The sequence below is a fragment of the Cotesia glomerata genome, linkage group LG6 (assembly GCF_020080835.1).
Source record: "Cotesia glomerata isolate CgM1 linkage group LG6, MPM_Cglom_v2.3, whole genome shotgun sequence".
Lineage (NCBI taxonomy): Eukaryota > Metazoa > Arthropoda > Insecta > Hymenoptera > Braconidae > Cotesia > Cotesia glomerata.
Genome location: NC_058163.1, coordinates 26,678,594 through 26,700,098, shown reverse-complemented (window position 1 = coordinate 26,700,098; position 21,505 = coordinate 26,678,594). Strand labels below are relative to the sequence as shown.

The 21,505-nt window shown below is 25.6% G+C and overlaps 2 protein-coding genes across 3 annotated transcripts in view; both read left to right on the top strand.

Annotated features, from left to right (window-relative positions):
• Positions 1 to 11,757, top strand: part of LOC123266748 (43 kDa receptor-associated protein of the synapse homolog) — a 38,960-nt gene extending 27,203 nt beyond the window's left edge. Inside the window, exons 6-12 of one of the 2 annotated variants that reach the window (XM_044731145.1) lie at positions 661 to 820; positions 2,104 to 2,304; positions 3,306 to 3,404; positions 4,339 to 4,530; positions 5,002 to 5,201; positions 5,267 to 5,336; positions 11,669 to 11,757. In XM_044731145.1, the coding sequence (XP_044587080.1) occupies positions 661 to 820; positions 2,104 to 2,304; positions 3,306 to 3,404; positions 4,339 to 4,530; positions 5,002 to 5,201; positions 5,267 to 5,336; positions 11,669 to 11,728 (982 nt within the window). In that variant the 3' untranslated portion in view covers positions 11,729 to 11,757. Of the gene's footprint in view, positions 1 to 660; positions 821 to 2,103; positions 2,305 to 3,305; positions 3,405 to 4,338; positions 4,531 to 5,001; positions 5,202 to 5,266; positions 5,709 to 11,668 lie in introns of those variants that run through there. The other variant, XM_044731144.1, reaches the window with a different exon arrangement.
• Positions 11,758 to 11,771: 14 nt separating this feature from the next.
• On the top strand, positions 11,772 to 15,539 carry LOC123266747 (thyrotropin-releasing hormone-degrading ectoenzyme-like). Its single transcript, XM_044731143.1, has 9 exons — positions 11,772 to 11,989; positions 12,053 to 12,502; positions 12,760 to 12,949; positions 13,044 to 13,279; positions 13,419 to 13,774; positions 13,829 to 14,300; positions 14,386 to 14,703; positions 15,039 to 15,120; positions 15,202 to 15,539. Exons 1-9 carry the CDS (start codon positions 11,772 to 11,774, stop codon positions 15,355 to 15,357), a joined length of 2,478 nt encoding a protein of 825 aa, XP_044587078.1. The 3' UTR covers positions 15,358 to 15,539.
• The last annotated feature ends 5,966 nt before the right edge of the window (positions 15,540 to 21,505 follow it).

The following is a 21,505-nucleotide window of genomic DNA, read 5'->3' as shown; positions in this document are numbered from 1 at the left end:
AGCTGATTAGTTTTTGAAATTGGTCGGTAAAGCTGTTTAAAAGTCATTCTAAAAAAACAACATTTGAAAAAAAGTTTTCATTATTTTAAAATTTTTGAATGGCCCATAAAATTAATAAAAATCTTCATAAAGTATAAGTGTTATAGGTCAAATTGAAGGTAATATAATCAGCTTTACCAGAAAGTTTCCAGAAATTAGCTATTTTCTGTCAGTCAAAAGTTATTCACGGTTAAAGTTACAAAACTTGAAATTTACAAAATTTTGAAAATTTTAAATGGCCGCCATTTCTAAACTAATTAACCGATTTTGCTCATCTTCGAACTCGACCTCGGTAATTACCCAAAGAATATGTGTACCAAGTTTCATCAAGATCGGTTGAAAACTTTTCGAGATATCCTGATGACAAGGCTGGTTATATTACATATATATACATACATATATAAATTTTTTAACCAATGGTGTTTTTGGAACTTATTTGACTAATTATGACATATGATAGCAAAATCAGGTGAAAATTCCACCATGAGGACTAATGCAATAGTTAGATTTCTAACAAAATCTACCTAAAAATTAACTTGATTGAAGAGAAAAAATTTCAAACAATTTTTTTTTTTTCCGAAAACAATAAAATAAGTAAAAAAATAAAATTAATGATTTCAGTCTCTACAATGAGTGTGACCAATGTGCGACAGCTGGACTAGTTCACTTGACTGTCGGCAGAGTACATTTGGAACTAGCTGGATTCTGCAAAGCGCTGGAAGCTTTTCAGAGGGCTCACAAAATTGCTCATTCCATTCAAGATCCTTCTTTAGAACTTCAGGTACGTAGACATAAATCCACAGATTCGGTAGAATCTGGCGCCAAGCTCCGTTCAAATCCGTTGTAAACGGAGCGCCAGACTACCGACTGTGTTTACTGTAAGCAGGACGATATTTTGAGGTTGCAAATTTTATTTAATTCTACGGTACTTTTTTTTTCTAAATTGTATATTATAACAGTAATTCATACTTTATTTTACTGACATTAATTAATAATAGTCGATCATAACAATTAATCTGCTTGAAATTATTAAATTTAATCAGCACAAACTATAGCAACGCAAAAATTTAGATCCTGACTTTTTCGATGTAAAAGTGACATGCCACAGACTAAATAATTCGAGAATACATGGTAATCCTCCAATAGATGGGAAACTACAGTTGAAAAAAGATATTTCAAGGCTTGCATCTACATCCGCCAGGGTGCGCTTGAATTATTTTTACATAAACTGTAGCTTCAAAGGGATAGTTTGCTATAAAAATGCAGCCAACGCGATACTTAAGTTGGTACCAATTGTAAATTTTTATTATAATTACAAAAATACTAAAATCGAACAAAAACAGTTTCACTGTAAAAAAAATCGCGCCAAGTCCACGTTCATAAGACTATTAAGAGAAAAAAATTTTTTTTCTTCACAAAAGATATAAAATAAAAAAATTGAAAAATCCAAGTAACCGATATGATTGTATACGATTTTCGAAAATTAAAAAAAATTTTGTTGTAAATTTAAAAATTAAAAAAAAATTTGGAACGTACTAGGTGTGCGTGGTTGCATAATATTTTACTTTTATTGAAATTCGTAGAATTTATTTACTAGGACTTTCAAAATAATGGAAATACCCAGTGACGCACACCAAGTACGTTCAAAAATTTTTTTTTTTTTAATTTTTAAATTTACAACAAAATTTTTTTTAATTTTCGAAAATCGTATACAATCATATCGGTTACTTGGATTTTTCAATTTTTTTATTTTATATCTTTTTGTGAAGAAAAAAAAAATTTTTTTTTCTCTTAATAGTCTTATGAACGTGGACTTGGCGCGATTTTTTTTACAGTGAAACTGTTTTTGTTCGGATTCTAAAACTCCGATAGCTGAACTATAAATTTTTATCTCTACTCAATTTTATCTCAAACTCAATTTACATGCGGAAGATCTTAAATTCAAGAGTTTGATAAAAGTCACCAACTTTTTCAGCGCTTATACATTTAAACTAGTCATATTATGATATGATAAATCGTATTTTTAGTCGACAAGTTGTTGAAATAACTCTGATAAATTCTCAGGTGTACGTGGGACTGTCTGAATTATTCTGTCGCCTTCAGGACGCTGAAAAAAGTGCTAGATACGCTGCAAGAGCGTATGATCTCTCAAGAAGCTTACAGCTCGCTGATTTAAATTCTAGACACCATCGTGCAGCTTTGTTGCAAATGGCAACTGCGTTGAGGAAGAAAGGCGAGCTTGGTGACGCTCACGATTACTGTTCGGTATTAATTTTACCACTTATTTATTTAATGTAAAGTTTAAACGTCAAAATATTTGTAGCAGTAAAATTTTTTTAGTTAAATTAACTATAAATATCTTTGTCGAATTTTTTATTTTTTTATAAGATTACTTTAAAGTGATGTATAACTTGAATATAATTAGTTTTCTAAATTGGACATTATTACCAAAGGATTTATGATAGGATAAAATGTGAATAATACCACTGTTAGATGATCGGATAATTTATTTGGCTGCGATAACGTATAATTTGATATTGAATAATCTGTCACACTGTAAACGCCAGTAAATCATTTGTTCGGTATAATTGCATTTGACAAATGATATTATATTTCAATCTATCTCCTTTTAAGTAACAAATACACCAGTCGCGGTAAATGATGAGCTGTTTTAACAATCAATTGATGACAATTAATATTTTTATTTTTATCTGATCGGATGTTGAAACATAAGTTGATTGCAATTTTTATGACAAATTAATTAAATTAACCTTGTTAATTTACGGAAATTTTAATTCTTGAGAAAATTTTTTAACCAATTAATCTTTTGTTAAATTCAAGAGTAAGAAATTTTTCAAAACAATTTTATTGGTTCAAATTTTTTTATCTTGCATCAAGTTAATTTTTATGCAATCGATTATTTTTAGAAAAAAATATTTTTTACATTTCAATTACTTTGCGTCAGTGGTGTGCAAATATCGATTCAAAAATGCGCTACAACCTCTGGGTCAATAGAAGCTGTCACAAAAATAATTAGGTTAATTAGCCCGGGGCGCTTCTATCATGTTTATCCAACTAGAGCTTTTATAATTCCAAATATATTTTGAATTTTTGAATAAATGGTTCTTATTGGAATCAAATACTCATTTAACGATACAAATTTAATGAAAAAAAAAAAAAAAAAAAAAAAAAAAAAATTGACATTCTTTCCACTCTCCGCTTTCAACCTCTAACTTCTTAATTTAACCAAATTTTATGTGTTACAGGAAGCAACTCGATTGTCTTTAGTATCTGGGGATCAAGCCAGTTATGCACGAAGTATACGAATAATGGGAGATATCTACCGTAAAAAATCGGAAATAAGTGTAAGAAATGCATTAAAAATTCAGTACACACAGTAGAAAATATTTTGTAAAATCAACACAATTTTTGTTATACGGTTGAAACAAAATGTGTGTTGAAATTCATGAATAAAAAGTAATCCAATGACATTTTACTAACAACCTGCAGTCACTATTTGACTGCCGAGAGTTAAAAATTATGAATAAAAGTTCTTAGTCTTAATGATTTTCTTAGCATAAAACTTTCTTTTTCTCGAATGAAGTCAATTTTTTTTTGCCCTCCGGGCGGAAAGTGGCAACTTTCGTCCCGCTGCGCTAAACAAAGTTGCCGCTTTCCGCCTTCGTCGAGCAAAAAAATAGTATACACTCCTCGGGAAGTAAATAAGAAAGCCTCAGATCACATGTTTGTTGACCTCGGCTTCGCCTCGGCCAACAATTACATGTGATCTGAGACATTTTTTACTTTACTTCCCTAGGTGTGTAATATACTATTTATAATGAAAGTTTCATGCCATCTTGGTCAAATGACTAGTGGATCTAATTCAAGCCGAGAGATGGACACTTCCATCTTCCCTATTGGTCGAGAGACATCCTCTCTGTACATAAATTCGATGGAAATCCATCAAACTTAAATACTAGTAAAGCTGGAAGCTTGTAGTATCTATTCGAGTAATAAAGATGTTAATTGAAATGAAATAAATGAAAGAAATTTGAATGAGAGTAAAGACAAACTTTGAAAAAATAAATGGGGTTGGTTGCCAAGCCAGGAATCGAATTAATTAGTTAATTTTTTTAAAAGTGAAAGAAAGATAATCAATACAGCAGCTAGTCGTTGTTTAGAATGAATTGCACTTTGACATTAAGTAAATTATAGTTTGAATAATTTACTGGGTTGAATAGACACAGAAACAGTGAATCGAACATATAATAGTTGTTGACTAAGTTTGACGTCTTGCAGAAAGCCTTTCGACAGTACGAGAGTGCTATGGGATCGGCAGCAGCGACTGGAGATCGATTGTGTCAAATGGAAGCTATGGATGGTGCTGCCAGGTGTCTAGAAGCTTTACGACTTCAACATAAAATCTGTAATTGCCGACCGTTAGAATTTAACACAAGGTTACTTGAAGTTGCAAGCTCTGTTGGTGCCAAGGTGATTTTAAACTTTTAGTAATATTGACTTTAATTGAATTTCTTAAGAAGAACAAAACTGTTATAAAAAAAAATTTAAAAGCTCAATAATAATTGAATAATGTCTTAAAAATTTCTTCAACAGTATATTTTTTCTCTAAACCCGAAACTTTATTTTTAGACCTTCGGCAAAAAGATAAAGAAATAAAAACAATTAAAAAAAAAATAACATTCTTTTAATTAAACGAAATGATAATTAATAATGATAATGATAGATTAAAATTGGAGTAATAGCAACCATATAATAGATCGGAAACAAAAGAATAACCCATACCAAAGAAGCTTTCAGAAATAAAAAAGTATATATGCCAGGGCCACATCATAGATACGAATCATATAGCTGTCTTCATTGTCTTCTCATGCACGTTTAAATAAAATATTCTTTCTCTATTTCTCTTTGAAATGTGACAGTGTTTTATTCTCTGACTTTCAGTTACTCGTGAGAACGGTGCGATGCAGACTATCGCGAATCTACGGTTCTCTAGGCGATGAAGAGCAGAAAAATCATCATGAAAGACTGGCTGCTGCTACTGAAGAGGACTTGGAGCTGAGATGTGGAGGATGCAATGAGTCTTTTGGCTTAGAAGCTGACACTCTTGAAGCATTGCCGTGTTCACATATTCTCCATGCTCGGTAAGATAATAATAATAGCTATTTTTATTATTATTTCTTTTCTATTTCATTGTTTATGTTCACAGATGTGCGTACGACATACTGAAGAGACGTGACAAAAAGAAAAAACGACTTTGTCCCGATTGTCATAAATCTGTAAGCTCACGTTTATATTTACATTGCGATGATTCTCATGATTTGAATCAGAGTTCATTGAGCTTGGCGTCATTAAAAGCTAGCAGTCTAGCAACTTTGAATGACTGCCACGCTACAAGTAGTGTTTAATTTTTTGTATGTACTTTTTTTATTTTTCTATTTTTTTTTTTTTTTTTTTTTTTTATTATGTGTGAAATAAATTATTTTGATTTTTAAAATGTAGGAATTCAAAATGTTTTATTGTAATGACTAATGAGTTTTTTTAACGGTGAAAATCGGTAGCCCAAATCCAACGAAAATCACCCTCAAGTGTGTAGAATTTATCAACGTGTTCAATACGTTTAATTGAATTGAAATTATTATGAGAAATAAACAAAAAAAAAAAACGTCAGATATACGTGAATTTATATTCTTATGACGCAGTATATAAAAAATAAAAAATGTTTAGACAATTGTTGACGTATAATGGTGATTGTTAAAGAATAATAGATTATAATTATGATAATTATCTAGATCAATGGAATGCGGAACCAAAAGCATGCGGTTCTTTCTATAGAAAATTCAATTTAATGCCAATTAATATCAACAATATTTATTAATAATTATTTTTTTTAATGATATTTTTTATGGAGAAAATTGTGCTTTATTTTTATTTTTAAAAATAATTTGAAGGCGCAACTTATTGTTAAACTTTTAAAATTGTTATTTAATAAAGTAATAATTAATCATAACATTTTATTCGGATAAACTTGGGATTTTTGAACTATTTTTTAGGGATGTCTATTGTACAGAATTTTACCGAAACAATGGCGGTGCTAAAAGAGATATTTTACAGTATTCTAACCTACAAAGAAATCTTTTTATTACAAGGGAGATATTTATGAAGTTTAATCATTTTTCGCAAATAAAATAATTTTTTTAAATAACCTAATCAAATATATTGTTATGTAAGAAAAATTAATTTAGGGAAATTAATTGATTTTACATTTAAATTATTCATTGTGCAATATAGTTTTCTTACTTACTCTTATGTTCTATTAAACATCTATGTGTTTGTGTATACGTAAGCGAATTTACGTATAGACAAAGACAAAGGCAAAGATAAAGTACATTTGTACTGTTTAACAATAATTTATTTATTTAAATCGAATAAATAGATACACAGTAAAAAAATTTTCGTAAAATTTAACATAAAATTTTGTGTAGATGATTTTTTTACACAAAATTTATGTTAATTCTACACATACTGTTTGTATTGATGAAATCAACATAATTCTGTGTTAAAAGTAACACAAAAATATGTTAAAACTTTCATTGGCTGATTCTCGGATTTCTACACACTTAAATGTTATCCATAACACAAATAAAGTGTTGATTGTAACTTTTTCTTTGTGTTACTCAGATCAGCTGTCAAATATGTGAGTTTTACTAATAATTTAAATATATATATATTTTGTGATTAAAAAAAATACATGAGCAATTGAAAATAATAAATTAAAGGAAAAATGCACATGTAGAAAATTAAAAAAACTGTAAGTTTATTTTCTAATAATTGGTGTAGAATTAACATAAATTTTATGTTAAATTTTACGAAAATTTTTTTACTGTGTATGTACTTGATTCTAGCATCTCTTACGTTTTTTGAATTTAATTATTTATTTGTAGAAATACTTCTGTTTTATCATTTTATAAATTTGTTGCATTATTTTAGAATTTCATTATTTAATATTTGTTTATTTTAAATTGTTTAACTTTCAAGTTCTATTTTTTTATCTGTTTAATATTCGTAAAGTTCATTTCTCATTTAATATTTAATTTTGATTATCTAAAAATTATTTAAAACTTGCAATATTAAAATTCATTTAGACATTTGTCTCAACACTTAAAATTCTGTACTTATAAGTTACTCTAAAATCTTTTGGTTTAAAATAAATCTTTTTATCTAATATTCTTTGTCATTACTCAAGTATTTTTTTATTTTAAGTATAAGTGAGTTTGCTTACGTATAACAAAACTCCCATTTATCTATTTAATCTCTTAAATGTACCTGGGCCCAAACTAATTACGGGAAATTCCCTGGGCCTCTTACAGGAGTCGAACGAGACACTTAATGATCACACTCGAATTATATTTTACAATCGTTAAAAAATGCAATAAAATCATACTCGAATTTTTTATAATTAATAAATATGTAAAGAAAAATTCTTTACATAACAATATATTTATTAATAATTAATAAATCATTTATTGAATAAGAATTTTTAACAATTAAATTTTAATAAATATTTATTAACTTTTAACAAAGATCTATTTAGACCTTTAAATAAAAAGTGAAAATAAAAATTCTATTTTAACACTTTTTATAACTACACAGAAAAAAAGTTAACTTGATTCAAGATAAAAATTCTTAAACCAAGAAAATAATTTTGAAAAGGGAAATTGTCTTGAATCAAGACGAAAAATTCTTGAATCAAGTACAATTTCTTTAAATCAAGAAAAATTTATTTAGTTCAAGAATTTTTCGACGCAAATCAAGGAAGATTAAGTTCTTCAAAATTATATACTTGATTCAAGAAAATTTTTTTTCTGTGGAAATAACTTTAATGGATAATGAAATTCCATAAAATCAGACAAATTAATAGTTTTAAAAAAAATGTGTATTAAATATATAAATAAATTGTTCTTAAATAAATGATTTATTGACAATGAATTCTTATTCATTCTCTAGATTATTATTTTTTTAATTAAATTAAAGAAATAAGATTTCTTTCCGGTTAACTTTGAGTCAGAACTCAATACTAGTTATAAGTACATAAACTTGAAGATATCTCTGTATCGATTTTGGTGTATGTCATGTATGCTCGGAAGATACTGTCAATATTTTCATTCTCTTTCCAACTGTTTCGCAACGTTTTGTGTTCGACAAGGTACTGTCAATATTATTATTCTTTCTTGTCATGTTTTGCACTAGATCCAGTGTTACTTTAAATCAATTGATATTAACCTATTACCTAATAAAAAAATAAAAGACCAGAGATTTGTCTACCTTTCAATTTTATTATAAATTTTTTTTTAAAAACTTTTTCTGCCGCTATTTCCGTACATTATTATTATCTAAATAATTGTGCCAAAGTTTATCAAAAACGTACAAACTTACAAGTTATATTTAAAAGAAATTGTCAAGTTTATTCACTAAATTGTTATTTTTAAATTGATATTCTTAAAAATGAATAATTAATACAACTTAACAAAAAGTTGCACTCTCAAAAATTTTTCATAAATAAATTTAGAGAAATTTCAATAACATGTGTCAATTACTGTTATACTTTCTCTCTTTTTTCCTCGATATATTTTACTATAGAAATCGGTGCTAAGAAAAATAAAATTTATCAATGGAACAATAAGAAAAAAGAAAATATTATATAAATAGATGCTCGTATATATTTATGCAGAAGCAAATTTAGGAAAAGATATTTTGAGAATAACGTAATAATAAATAAAGTAATTGAATTTAAACTGTTAGTCTTGCACACAATTTCACTATTCGTTTTTCACACACTTATTGTAGCTATCAACTAAAATTAATTACAAAATTCTGTTCATTATTCTAAAAAGAAAAACAATCAGATTAATTGTAACTATTAGAAGTATTGAAAAATTTTTCTCTTGTTATTCGGATCATTTATTTAGAAAAATTTATTTTCAAGTTAAACTAGAGGCTTCGGTAAAAATGAAGTGTTTAAATTTTTAAAAGATCAACAATGATTAATTATTGACTTGCATATTTATTGATTTCTTATATTAAGTTGACGCACAGTAAATAATAAAGCTTTTCATGAGAAACTTAATTTACAATAGAGTTATAAAGCAAAGTTTATTCGAGTCGTTGATATAATATTTGCTGTAAAACTCTCGAAGGATCTTGTTTTGGAGTGGAAAAGTTTCGAGTACTTTTGCAACAATGCTTTTTTGAAAAATATTATTATGAAAGTTTGAAATCTGAAAGGATTTGTTAAAGTTATCGAGATCGATGTTTTTCATTATTACTACCTTTCTTTTGTACAACAACAATGCGTAATTTCATTATTCACACTGTTGAACTGATGGAAGGATTTATTAACTATTAATAATTTCATTTATTTGAAGACAATTATTTAATTTATTAAATTTTAATAAATATTTTTATTTAGGAGGAAAGTACATTTATTAATAGTTAATAAGTATTTATTAACAGTTAACAAATATTCATTAACCATTAATAAATATTTATTAAAAGTTAATAAATTACTTATTAACTATTAATAAATATTTATTAAATCCTATGATGTTAAAAAATCTTTTGTTAACAGATAATAAAGCTTATTAAATATAAAAAAATCTTTTTATCAATGTGATAATAAAATTTTGCAAAGCTCACTGTTAATCTCGAACTCAAAGATTTGAAAAAAAATTTTTTTTCTTTTAATTTTGGAATTTAGATATTTGTTTTTGCAAACGCTATGAATTATTTGCTTAAATAAAAATTTAATGAGTTTCACCTTAAAGCTGAACCCTAATAAAAATTCCAAGTTTTAGCATTAAATAGCAATGAACTTTTAAAGATTATTTTATAAAAATATCGTCAAAAATAAATAAAAAATTACTGAGTACATATAATTGAAAATATCTGAGGTGCCAAATAATAAATATGTTACAACCTGCCAGAAAAAAAAAAACATCTCGATGTTATCCGTTCCGTTATTTATAATTAAAAACAATAAAGTATAATGAAAACTGAAAATAAAATTATCACGAAAATAAATATGTTTATTAATAATAAATAATAATATAAAATAATTTTTTCGATTGATTGAAATAATTTTAATGTTGTCAATCATTTACTCACTGCCGTGATTGCTTTTTCATTAAATTGAAAATAAAATAAAGCTCCTGAAAAATCCTCATATTGATAATAATAATAATTAAAAAAAAAAATGAAAATAAAATCGAGGCAACGATTAAATTGGAATAACACGTATACTGAAGTGGAAGGTCGTAATATTTAAAATGAATGAATATAAATATACAATATATATTAGTACATACGATGATAATAATTTAAATTGAAAATATTTTTTGTTATGCCGAATAATTGCCGGTGTGCAATGGATAATTATAAGAGAGAGATAAAAATAAAATATATTAATTAATTAGCGAGGTAAATAAATAAATAAATGAAATAATGAAGTTAAAGTCATAAGCATAAAAAATAAGTTACTCTAAATGAAATTTATTTCTGTTGTTAAGAGTGTACGTGCTAATTGGCACTCTAATAATACACGCACAATCAGAAATGTCTGTAGAGACGTGCACTGCACACTTAACTCTCGCTAAACAAAAATAAAATGCTCATAAAAAATAAAAAGATTTAATTTAACTTATTGTGTAATATTAAAGAGGAAATGCAAATTTAATGATAATTTTATTCAATAACTTTAATTTTTTTTAATTGTTGTTGGAATGTGACTATTTTAAATTTAGCAAGATAATAAGAAGCACAATTAATTTGTAAAATACCAAATGGGCAGTACCGTAGGATACTCATACGTCTAAATAAAGCGAATTAATGTCTTTTAAAATTTTAAACTTTCAAAATTGATGTATAAAATAAATAAATAATTGAAAATTATTTATAGAGTTGATATTTGAGGAGATATTTAGGATATTAGTCGTATTTAAATTTAAATATTTAAGTCAACCATGTCTAAATTATAATGTGAGATACGTGATATGATGGAACACGTTAAAAATAAACGATGGAAGAGTACCTCAATTGAAATAAAAAAAAAATAAATAAATAAATGAATTAATGTTATTAAAATAAAAATATAAATCGATATTGTCTTATGTTGTTGTTGTTGTTATTTTTTCCTACCTTATAATATTTGCAGAAAAATTGTACAATTTTATCAAAAATTTTTTTTAAAAGTTATTATTTAAATTGTTTTTTATAAAATAATTAATTTGACAAATTTAATTTAATTTAAAAAAAAAATAAAGTAACATTATTGTGAAACAAGAAGTAATAATCTTAATTCTAATATTATTTTTATTGGCACAATTATCAATCGATGAAACCGATAACAATTATTTCTAACAATTAAGCACCAACAAAATTTATTTTCGGCCATTAGTTAACTCTGTTATTACCAAGATAAGATCATGTTTCTAAAAGTTTTATTGTCTGTTTTAATATTACATTTTTGTAATACTTCAAAAGTTATAAAATCTGACTCAGATCTCTTGAAAAATGTCATCCCACATTCTTATTCGATACAATTAAATCCTTACAGTTACAACGGTGTAAATTCGTCATTTATCGGAAACAGTACAATTCTTTTCCAAGTGTTTGAGCCTTCAAATTACCTGATCATCCATAAAGGAAAGTATATTTTAATGCATGAGTGGTACACAAAAGTAATAAGCAACCAAAATGGGCATATCTACGATGTCACCGACCAACGGTGGTACCCTTTGAATGATCATTACATAATTGAGCTGAAAGAAGAACTTAAAACTGGCAACTACACCCTACTATTACGTTGGAATAATGACTTTTCAGAAAATAAGGAGATTTTCCGAATTGTTAGTCACGATATTTCATCAAATGACAGGTATCTAATTTTAAATTTTTTAAATAAAACCAAAAAGTATGAATCTAAATATTTATGTTTTAGTTACTTTTTTATCGGAGCTAAAAATTTGTCAACTGCTCGTAATTTATTTCCGTGTTGGGACAAACCAATTTTTCGAGCTAATTTTGAAATATCGATAGAACATCCAAAAAATTTTACTGCATTGTCAAATATGCCGATCGAAAGGAATTTTACTACTCCCAAGGATAATTATCTGACTTACTTTCAAAAAACTCCTTTACTGTCACCGCATTCAATAAGTTTTGCGATAACAAATTATCCTGTAATTGCAACTAAATTGAAGACCTTATCAATGTATTCTATCAAGCAAAATCAGGCCTCGTTCCTAAATTACGCAATCAATTTGAATTCAATTCTACGCGCTTTGTTCAATTACATGAGAATTTTTTATCCACTACCGAAAATAGATTCTGTTATCATTTCAGGAAACGAAGATGGATGTATTAGTAATCCAGGTCTCATTTTTTACAGGTAATTACTTTTTAATTGGTGTTCTTTTGAAACTGTATTAGTTACGCGGATAGAAGAATTAATTTTTGATAAATAAAAACTTTGGAACGATTTATACCAAAGTTGACTTTTTAACTGCTGATAAATACTTATTAAATCAATTAATGTTAAAAAATAATTTATCAACACTCAAAAAATCCGATTAAAAGTTAAAAAATCTTTCTGTCAATGCTAATTTAAAAATGTATTATTTACAAATTATTGCAATTCTTTAATAGATCGTATGAATATTTGTCAACATCCAAATCTCCGCTTGTTCTTTACCGAAACCAAGAATTTGGAGACTTAAAAACCATAACAGCCATTACTCTTCAATGGTTTACAGATTTAGTTACGCCAAATGATTCTAATTATTTCTGGTTGTATAATGGGATTGGTCATAATCTTGCTGCTAAGATACATGATCAAGTACAAAATTACCTTATATATTTTGGAGTCTAATAGATGATTTCGCATCGTTTAATTTTAGATAATTTATGACTATTTATCATCTATTTTTCAGATCCATCCAAAATTACGTAGAAGGGAAATGCAAGCTTTGGAACTTTACAATTATCTGCTCGATCCAGAATTCAAAAAACTGTCATCAATATCGCTGTTATCTGTCGGGAACCAAACATATGTTAGCGAAAATGTGAAACAATATGTGAGAGGCGCTTCAATAATGCAAATGTTGGAATATGTAGTTTTTAAACCAGAATTTTATCGAAATAGCTTACAGCAGTACCTCAGCAAAAAGTAAACTTTATTAATTTTTTATAGCCGCATTAGAATGTTTTATTGAAGATGATTATTTTTTCAACTAACACTAAATTTTCTGAATTTAATTTTCCGCCGTAAAATGACCTTTGATTATCAATAAGATTTTATTTTTTAGTTTGTTCAAAACGACAACCTTGGAAGATTTATGGACAAGTTTAGAAAATGCGCAGAAGAATAATTCCAGGATGTCTTTAAATGTAAAAGTGACGGTTGATTGTTGGATCAAGCAACCTGGCTATCCTATTATTAATGTCACAAGAAACTATCATACAGGGTCTGTAAAAATTACTCGAGTTAATTCAATTAATAAGTCAAATTGTGCCTGGATTATACCTTTAAATTTTGCAATTCAATCAAAATCTGATTTTTCATTAAACAACTTTATGTTATTGATGCATGATGACGAAATGACGTTTTATCCACCTGATCTCGGTTCAAATGAATGGATTATTTTAAATATTCAACAATTGGGTAAGTATTAACCAATCTAATCTTTTAAACTAAATAACGAGAGTAAAATTTTAGGTTACTATAGAGTTTTCTACGATGATAAAAATTGGAATTTTATTATCAATTATCTTAATTCAGAAAATTACCACAAAATTCATCCGATAAATCGGGCAGTAATAATCGCTGAAATCGAAGAGCTCTATCGTAAAAACGATGGTTATCTTAGTAAATTATTTAAATTATTATGGTACCTTAGACAAGAAAAAGATCATTTACCATTGATGAAAGCGATCAGACCGTTAAATACTATTCTAAATTTAATGAATATTAATAGAGGAATACTCAATGATTTTATAAGTAAAATTTTGAGTCCGATTATTACATTTCTCAATTATGAGTATGAAAATGGTAAATATTTTTACTACACGGCTTCTCTAAGATTGAACTTTTTACGGATATACTGTCCAATTAATCAAAATGACGAAAAATGTAAAATAATTGCTAGTGACATTTATAAAAGAGTCTTAAAAAATCGAAAAGAGGAACAGTAAGTCTCATTATTTTTATCATAAATTCATACGCAAAATATTATTAAATTTGAAGATTAATTAATTATTATTTATATTTTTTAGATACTTTGTTAAATATTACTCTTGGGTACTATGCACTGTAATGAGAGATTTTGATGAGACAGAAGCTAACGATTTCTTTTCCCTAAAATTTTTATTGTTTAGGAATAATAACTTGGAGAAATATATGTATTTACATTGCATAAAAAATCATACTCTCGTTAAAGAATACTTTCCTAAAATAATGAATAGTGACCAGATAACTTCTTCGGATCAGTTTTTGAAATTTGTTGATTCTTTTATGCTGGACCATAAGTTTTCTGGCAATATTGAATTTATATTAGACTACTTTATAGAAAATTATTCGGAGATACTCAAAAAGTAAGTGTAATTATATAGAAATAGTAAACATTTATGAGTCATAATTAAAATTGTTTATCAAATATTTTTTTGAGTAACAATTATTATATGTAGTTCAAAAATTGTGTGAAATGCCGAAAACCAGAGCGCAAACTTAGTTTCTTTGAGAAATATTGTAATTAAGAATTTTAATAAAAAATAATTTATCAAAACAACTAGATTTTTGAAGTTGAAATCTTTTATCTAAAAGATTTTTTTATTAAAAAAATTTATTAAATTTATTCAATCTAGAAAATTTATTTATCTTTTTAGATTTTATTATTAAAAAAATAATCTTCTCAATTTACTTGATTCAGGTTTACAGACAGCGAAAGAATGATTCCAAAATTGATTATCCGTTTGAGTTGTTTTATTGGCGGAATTAACCAGTGGGAAAAAGTGAGCATCAAATTTACGTTTATAAGTAATACTCGTTTATAAATTTGTGAAGTTTTTTATATCTATATTTATTAATTTCAGTTGAAGGAGTTCATTCTTTCACGGGGTTCAGAATTTAACTACCGATATCTGATATTTAAAAATGATATTATTCAGGATTTGATGAATCGACAGTCAGAAAATCTTTTAAGAAATATTCAATACAGCCAGCTGTTGACAGTTATAATGTCTCGGTAAGCCGGCTAGAATGTTCACTTTATAAAACTAAAAACATTGTTAATTTATGCTAGGGCTAAACAATTTGGGCGGCCAAGTTAGACAAAAATGGTTATAGTTATCCTAATAACTTATGATACTACCCTCGCGGTTTTGATAATCCGAACAAAAACAGTTTCACTGTAAAAAAAAATCGCGCCAAGTCCACGTTCATAAGACTATTAAGAAAAAAAAATTTCTTATGTCTTTACAAAAAAATATAAAATAAAAAAATTAAAAAATCCAAGTAATCGATATGATTGTATTTGATTTTCGGAAATTAAAAAAAATTTTATTGTAAATTTGAAAATTAAAACAAAAATTTTGGAACGTATTTAGTGTGCGTGGTTGCAAAATATTTTACTTTTAATAAAATTCGTAAAATCTATTTACTAGGATTTAAAAAAAATTGAAATACACAATGACGCACACCAAGTACGTTCCAAAATTTTTTTTTTTAATTTTCAAATTTACAATAAAATTTTTTTTAATTTCCGAAAATCAAATACAATCATATCGGTTACTTGGATTTTTTAATTTTTTTATTTTATATCTTTTTGTAAAGAAATAAGAAATTTTTTTTTCTTAATAGTCTTATGAACGTGGACTTGGCGCGATTTTTTTTTACAGTGAAACTGTTTTTGTTCGGATTTTAGTATTTTTTGTAACTATAATAAAAATTTACAATTAGTACCAACTTAAATCTCGCGTTGGCTGCATTTTTTATAGCAAACTATCCCCTTGAAGATACAGTTTATGTAAAAACAATTTCAGCGCACCCTGGCGGATGTAGATGCAAGCTGTGAGATGTATTTTTTTAACTGTAGTTTTCCATCTATTGGAAGATTACCATGCATTCTCGAATTATTTAGTCTGTGGCATGTCACTTTTTACATAGAAAAAAAGTCAGGATCGAAATTTTTGAGCTTGCTATAGTTTGTGCTGATAAAATTTAATAATTTCAAGTAGATTAATTATTATAATTGAATATAATTAATTAATATCAGTAAAATAAAGCATGAATTACTGTTATAATATAAAATTTAGGAACAAGAAGTACCGTAGAATTAAATAAAATTTTGCAACCTCAAAATACCGTTCTGCTTACAGTAAACATAGTCAGTAGTCTGGCGCTCCGTTTACAACGGATTTGAACGGAACTTGGCGCCAGATTCTACCGAATCTGTGGATTCCGTAAAAATACCGTAATTTTTCGGAATTTATGCTCATGCCGTATATTTACCGTTATAATTTGGTAATAATTTTTTTTTTTTTTTTCTTATTTTATTCAAAAATTTAGACCCTGAAGCCGAAGCTCCCTAAGGGCCTTACATTAATTATACAAATAATCCTAGCATTCATACAATCCACAAGGCGCGAAGACATTTAACATTAATAAAGATTATTTCAAAATGACAATAACAATTATAATTATATTGTGAAATAAAATAGAATAGAATATGTGACGTTGACTCTAAGCAAATAATTAAAGAGTTCTGTGAGATTCATTAATTAATTAATTAAATAAAAATATTGTTTATATATCGTCTCTAGATAAGAAGAATGCATAACATTTTGATCTGAATTCACTGTAATCAGTGATTTGCACAATCTCCTCCGGTAACTGATTCCAAACTCTAACTGCCGTGACCAAGAATGATTTATCATATGTTACTGTCCTAGCATATGGTAAGCTAAGCACATCTGTCTGTCTATCTGATCGCACCCGAACTGATGTTAATACGCTGAAGCCGTGCATCAATATTCCATCGTAATGTAACCGCAGCATCTTAAAGACTGTGCAAGCAATCAAAAAGTCACGTCGGCCTGACAATGTCAGCCAGCCAAGTGATCTTCTGCTAGGAGTGATATGATCATGCCTTGCTAGCCGAAATATAAACCTTATGCAGGCGTTAAGCTTCCTTTGTAACTTTTTTTTTGCGGTTAAACTATAGTTGTTTTGGCAGTTTTATACTGTAGTTATCCAGTATATATACTGCACTTATGCTGTACAGTTACCAAAAATATACTATACAATTACCGCATTAATGCCCAAATTTTACCCACATTTATGATAAACTCATATGATATATTATGTAGATCATAGAATCATAATCATCTAAGACAGCAGCACAGCAAACAGACACTTCAAGACGCACGGAGATCACCAAAGTTAAGCAGCATTGAGCAGAGTTAATAGTTGGATGGGTGACCGCTGGTGTTATAGCAATTAAATTATATCTAGATATTTTTTTTTTTGCATTTTAATTGGTTACACAGAATTGCGTAGGACCATATTAAATATTCTATCCATAAAATTAACCCAATAATTAATTAGATGTAATAAATATATAATCAAATATTGTTATATATAATTAGATATGATTATATTTGGCCATTTTTCATATATAATTATATATAACCAATTTATATATAAATATTTTTTCTCGGGGGTACATTTGTAAAAACACATTTATTGTCTATCGGCTAATACTCAAATTTTCTTTTTGATTTTTTACGTTTTTTAAGAAAATGAATCCCGAATTTATAATTTTAACGTTTACAATTGCTAAAAATAAAACATTTTACCTAATTATTTCGTTTAATCATTTTTTTATTAATTATAAAATTAATTAAAAGTCAAAAGACAAAATTTCCGTTACAACTACTGACGACTGCGCAGTAGCCATTTTAGTTAAGATGCGCGCGCCTCTACCGGCAAAACTTGAAACATGTAATTATTTAAAAAAAAGTGTCTCATCATCTTCAAAATATACCAAAGTTAGCCGACATTTTTAATTTTTTTTAAATTTTTAAGGAAAATTAATTTAGCAGATATTCAATAATTTTTAGGACTTTTGTTAATAAATAAATTATGGCAAAAAAAAAATTGACATGTAGAAAATTAAAAAAATTAAAAATGCAATTTTTTTAAAATAATTTTTTAGAGTTAATTTAAAACTTTAATGTCATAAATTTTTATGTTTAAAATTATTAAAAAATAAAAAACTACTTTTTATGATTTTAATAAAAAGTGTAAAGAAATTTTTTTATATAGTAAAATAATTGGGAAATTACAAAAATAAATAAAAATATAAAACTTTCTAAATTACTTACTTAAATAAAATAACAGATTTAATATAATTGTTTATTTATTAATATTGTGATAAGTGAAGGAAAAAATAAATGCAATTAGAATAAATCGAATGATATAATCTATGATGCAAAAGTTTTTATTTGCGACTTTGATTTGAAAATTCGATCAATTCTGTACATACACATTTAAACGACGATACTGCTATTTATTAACTCGCAGCGTTTTAAGAATTTACAGTCCTTTTTTTTTATCAATTAGGATCATTATAATTATAATTATTATTTTTTATAACGCCATCACTTTATTTACTCATTCATTAAAAAATGAATACGGAAAAAGTATAATTATTTTTTTCATCATAAAATCGTACAAACTTATTAAAAGAAAAATATAAAATAATAACAATAATCCAAATAATTATAAATCAGTGACATATACATGTATATTATTAATTATTACAATAAACATAATTGATAATTGCTATACAAAAATATATAATAGTGTTACTTAATAAATGTTAAGCATATATATCTGAAATATTTATTATCATTATTTAGCATCAATTTGTTTTTAAACATTAATATTTATAAATTTTAAAAATAATTAATTAATTAATTACATTAAATTAAATCTGTCATTGTCTTTTAAACTCACAAAATATTTATGATACAGCCAACAATTATACAAAAATTTTATTATTATTACTTCTGAGTAATATTTATTGTTATTATTATTATTTCTCTGAGTAATTTTTACTTTACATTACAGTAAAAGTATTGACATTAAAATTATAATTATAAAATAAATTGTTTCCCTCATTATCCATTAAATAAATGATAATATTAATAAAAGCACTTTCACAATTTTTCTGCTAATATTTTTTTTTTGTTTTTCATTTTTTTTAAATATTTTTTTTTCCTTTCAATAATTTATTTTTAACCATTTTTTATTATTCAATAACAATCTTAGTGAAAAAGTTATTAAGATTTTTAAATTTAAATTTAATATTAATATTAAATTTAAATCAATATTTAATATCTATTAAACTATTATGCATTTATGTAAGTATTTGTATGAAAATTAATCACCAATGCCTAACGACCTATTTTTTTAAAACATATTTCTAATAGGTTGAGTTAAGGCAGGTTTTAATTTATTTATTATTATTATAAGTATTTTATTTTCGTCTTATCGCACGCTTAAATTTTATAATTATTTATTTATGCGTGCTATTTAAACAATATTATATAATAAACGCATTTAAAAATTTTTTATTTTAAACAATATACTTGTTGATTAATTAAAGCGTTTAATTAACAAAATAAATGACCACGCTTTTTAAATTTTATTATTTCGTGCCCGGTTACATTTTTAAGAAGAATATAGCGCAACCTCGGTGGGCTTATCGAGTAAATAGTTTTATAAAAAAATCACCATATTTATTATTCACTCTTTATAATTAAATATTATTATTATTATTATTGGAATAATAACGATACAGACGATTATTTTTGTTCCATGCAACAAGTAAATTTATAAATATTTACACTTCAGAGTATTTAAAATTGCTCCTCACACAAAAAAAAAAAAAAAAAAAAAAATCAAGATGACACTGAATATCATCCCAGATTATACTCAGTAATATCTTTGGTGAAAAAAAATTTCAGATAGTATTTAAAACAATATTTAAATATCCTATTATCTAAAATACATAGATATAATAATGATAAGTGCGCATGCGCTAGAAAAAAAAATGCTGGAGATATCACTGAGTATAATCTGAGATGATATCCAGTGTCATCTTCTTCTTGCCGTGCATAATTACTTTTTTTTTTATATTTTTTATATTTTACTTTTTTTTTTATTTTTATTTTTTTTATTTTGTTACAAAAATTATTCAAGTGATATGTCAGTGAATAAACGCGAGCAATAAATGAATATTAATTTAGGATTTAAATTTAAAAAAATGATCTAACTGAACATAATTATTTTCAATAATAATTATTTTATTTTTATGTATAAATAACTAAAAAAAAATTCAATTTTAATTACAATTTATTAAATTTTACCAATCAAAATATTATCTAAACAGATTATTTTTAATATGACATTTAATAATATTTTAATTGCTGAAATTTAATAGTTATTAATTACAATTTATTAAATTTTATCAATCAAAATTTTAATCTTCAATAAAATATCATATTATCTAAACAGATTATTTTTAATATGACATTTAATAATATTTTAATTGCTGAAATTTAATAATTAATTTACAAAAATTTGATTATTTTATTTGAAATGATTAAATTAAATATTAATATTCATTTATTGAATTAAATCGTCAATTCAATGGCATGGAGATCGTCGTTGAATTGAAGTTACTGTAAATACAATTTATGTAAATAATTTATGAAAAAAAAAAAAATAATCAATTAATTTATTAACATTTACAGCCAAACAGTGATTTATTGTAGCAAAATAAATATTTTTTGTAAGCCGCAATAATTATTTGATCTTGTCAAAAAAATCAACAAATAAAATTAACCAGATATTTTTATAACACATGCATCCATGCTCAAAATTTGATACAATTTTTCAGACATTCAGTGCATGAATGTAATTTTTTTTACAACAAATCGATGCTATATACAAGATCAACGTTTATAATATAATGTATTATAATTTTTTTTTTTTTATTATTTTCATAAATTTAAATTATAAATTCTAATTATTATTTAAGCATCTGAAGTAAATAATATAGATTAGTTAATTACATTTATTTATAATTGAAATAAAAATATGTATAGGTCTATTTATATTTACATCTATGATAATAATAATTAATAACTTATTCATGAAAAATATAAATGAACGAAATTAATGTAAGAAATAATATGTGCGCTAGGAATTTTTCGTAAGACGAAAAAATATTCATTACATAATTAATTAATTTATATATATTTAATGAAAAATATTATTTTTGAAGTAAATTATACTTTTTCCGTACTTTAATTTCAATACAGTCGAATC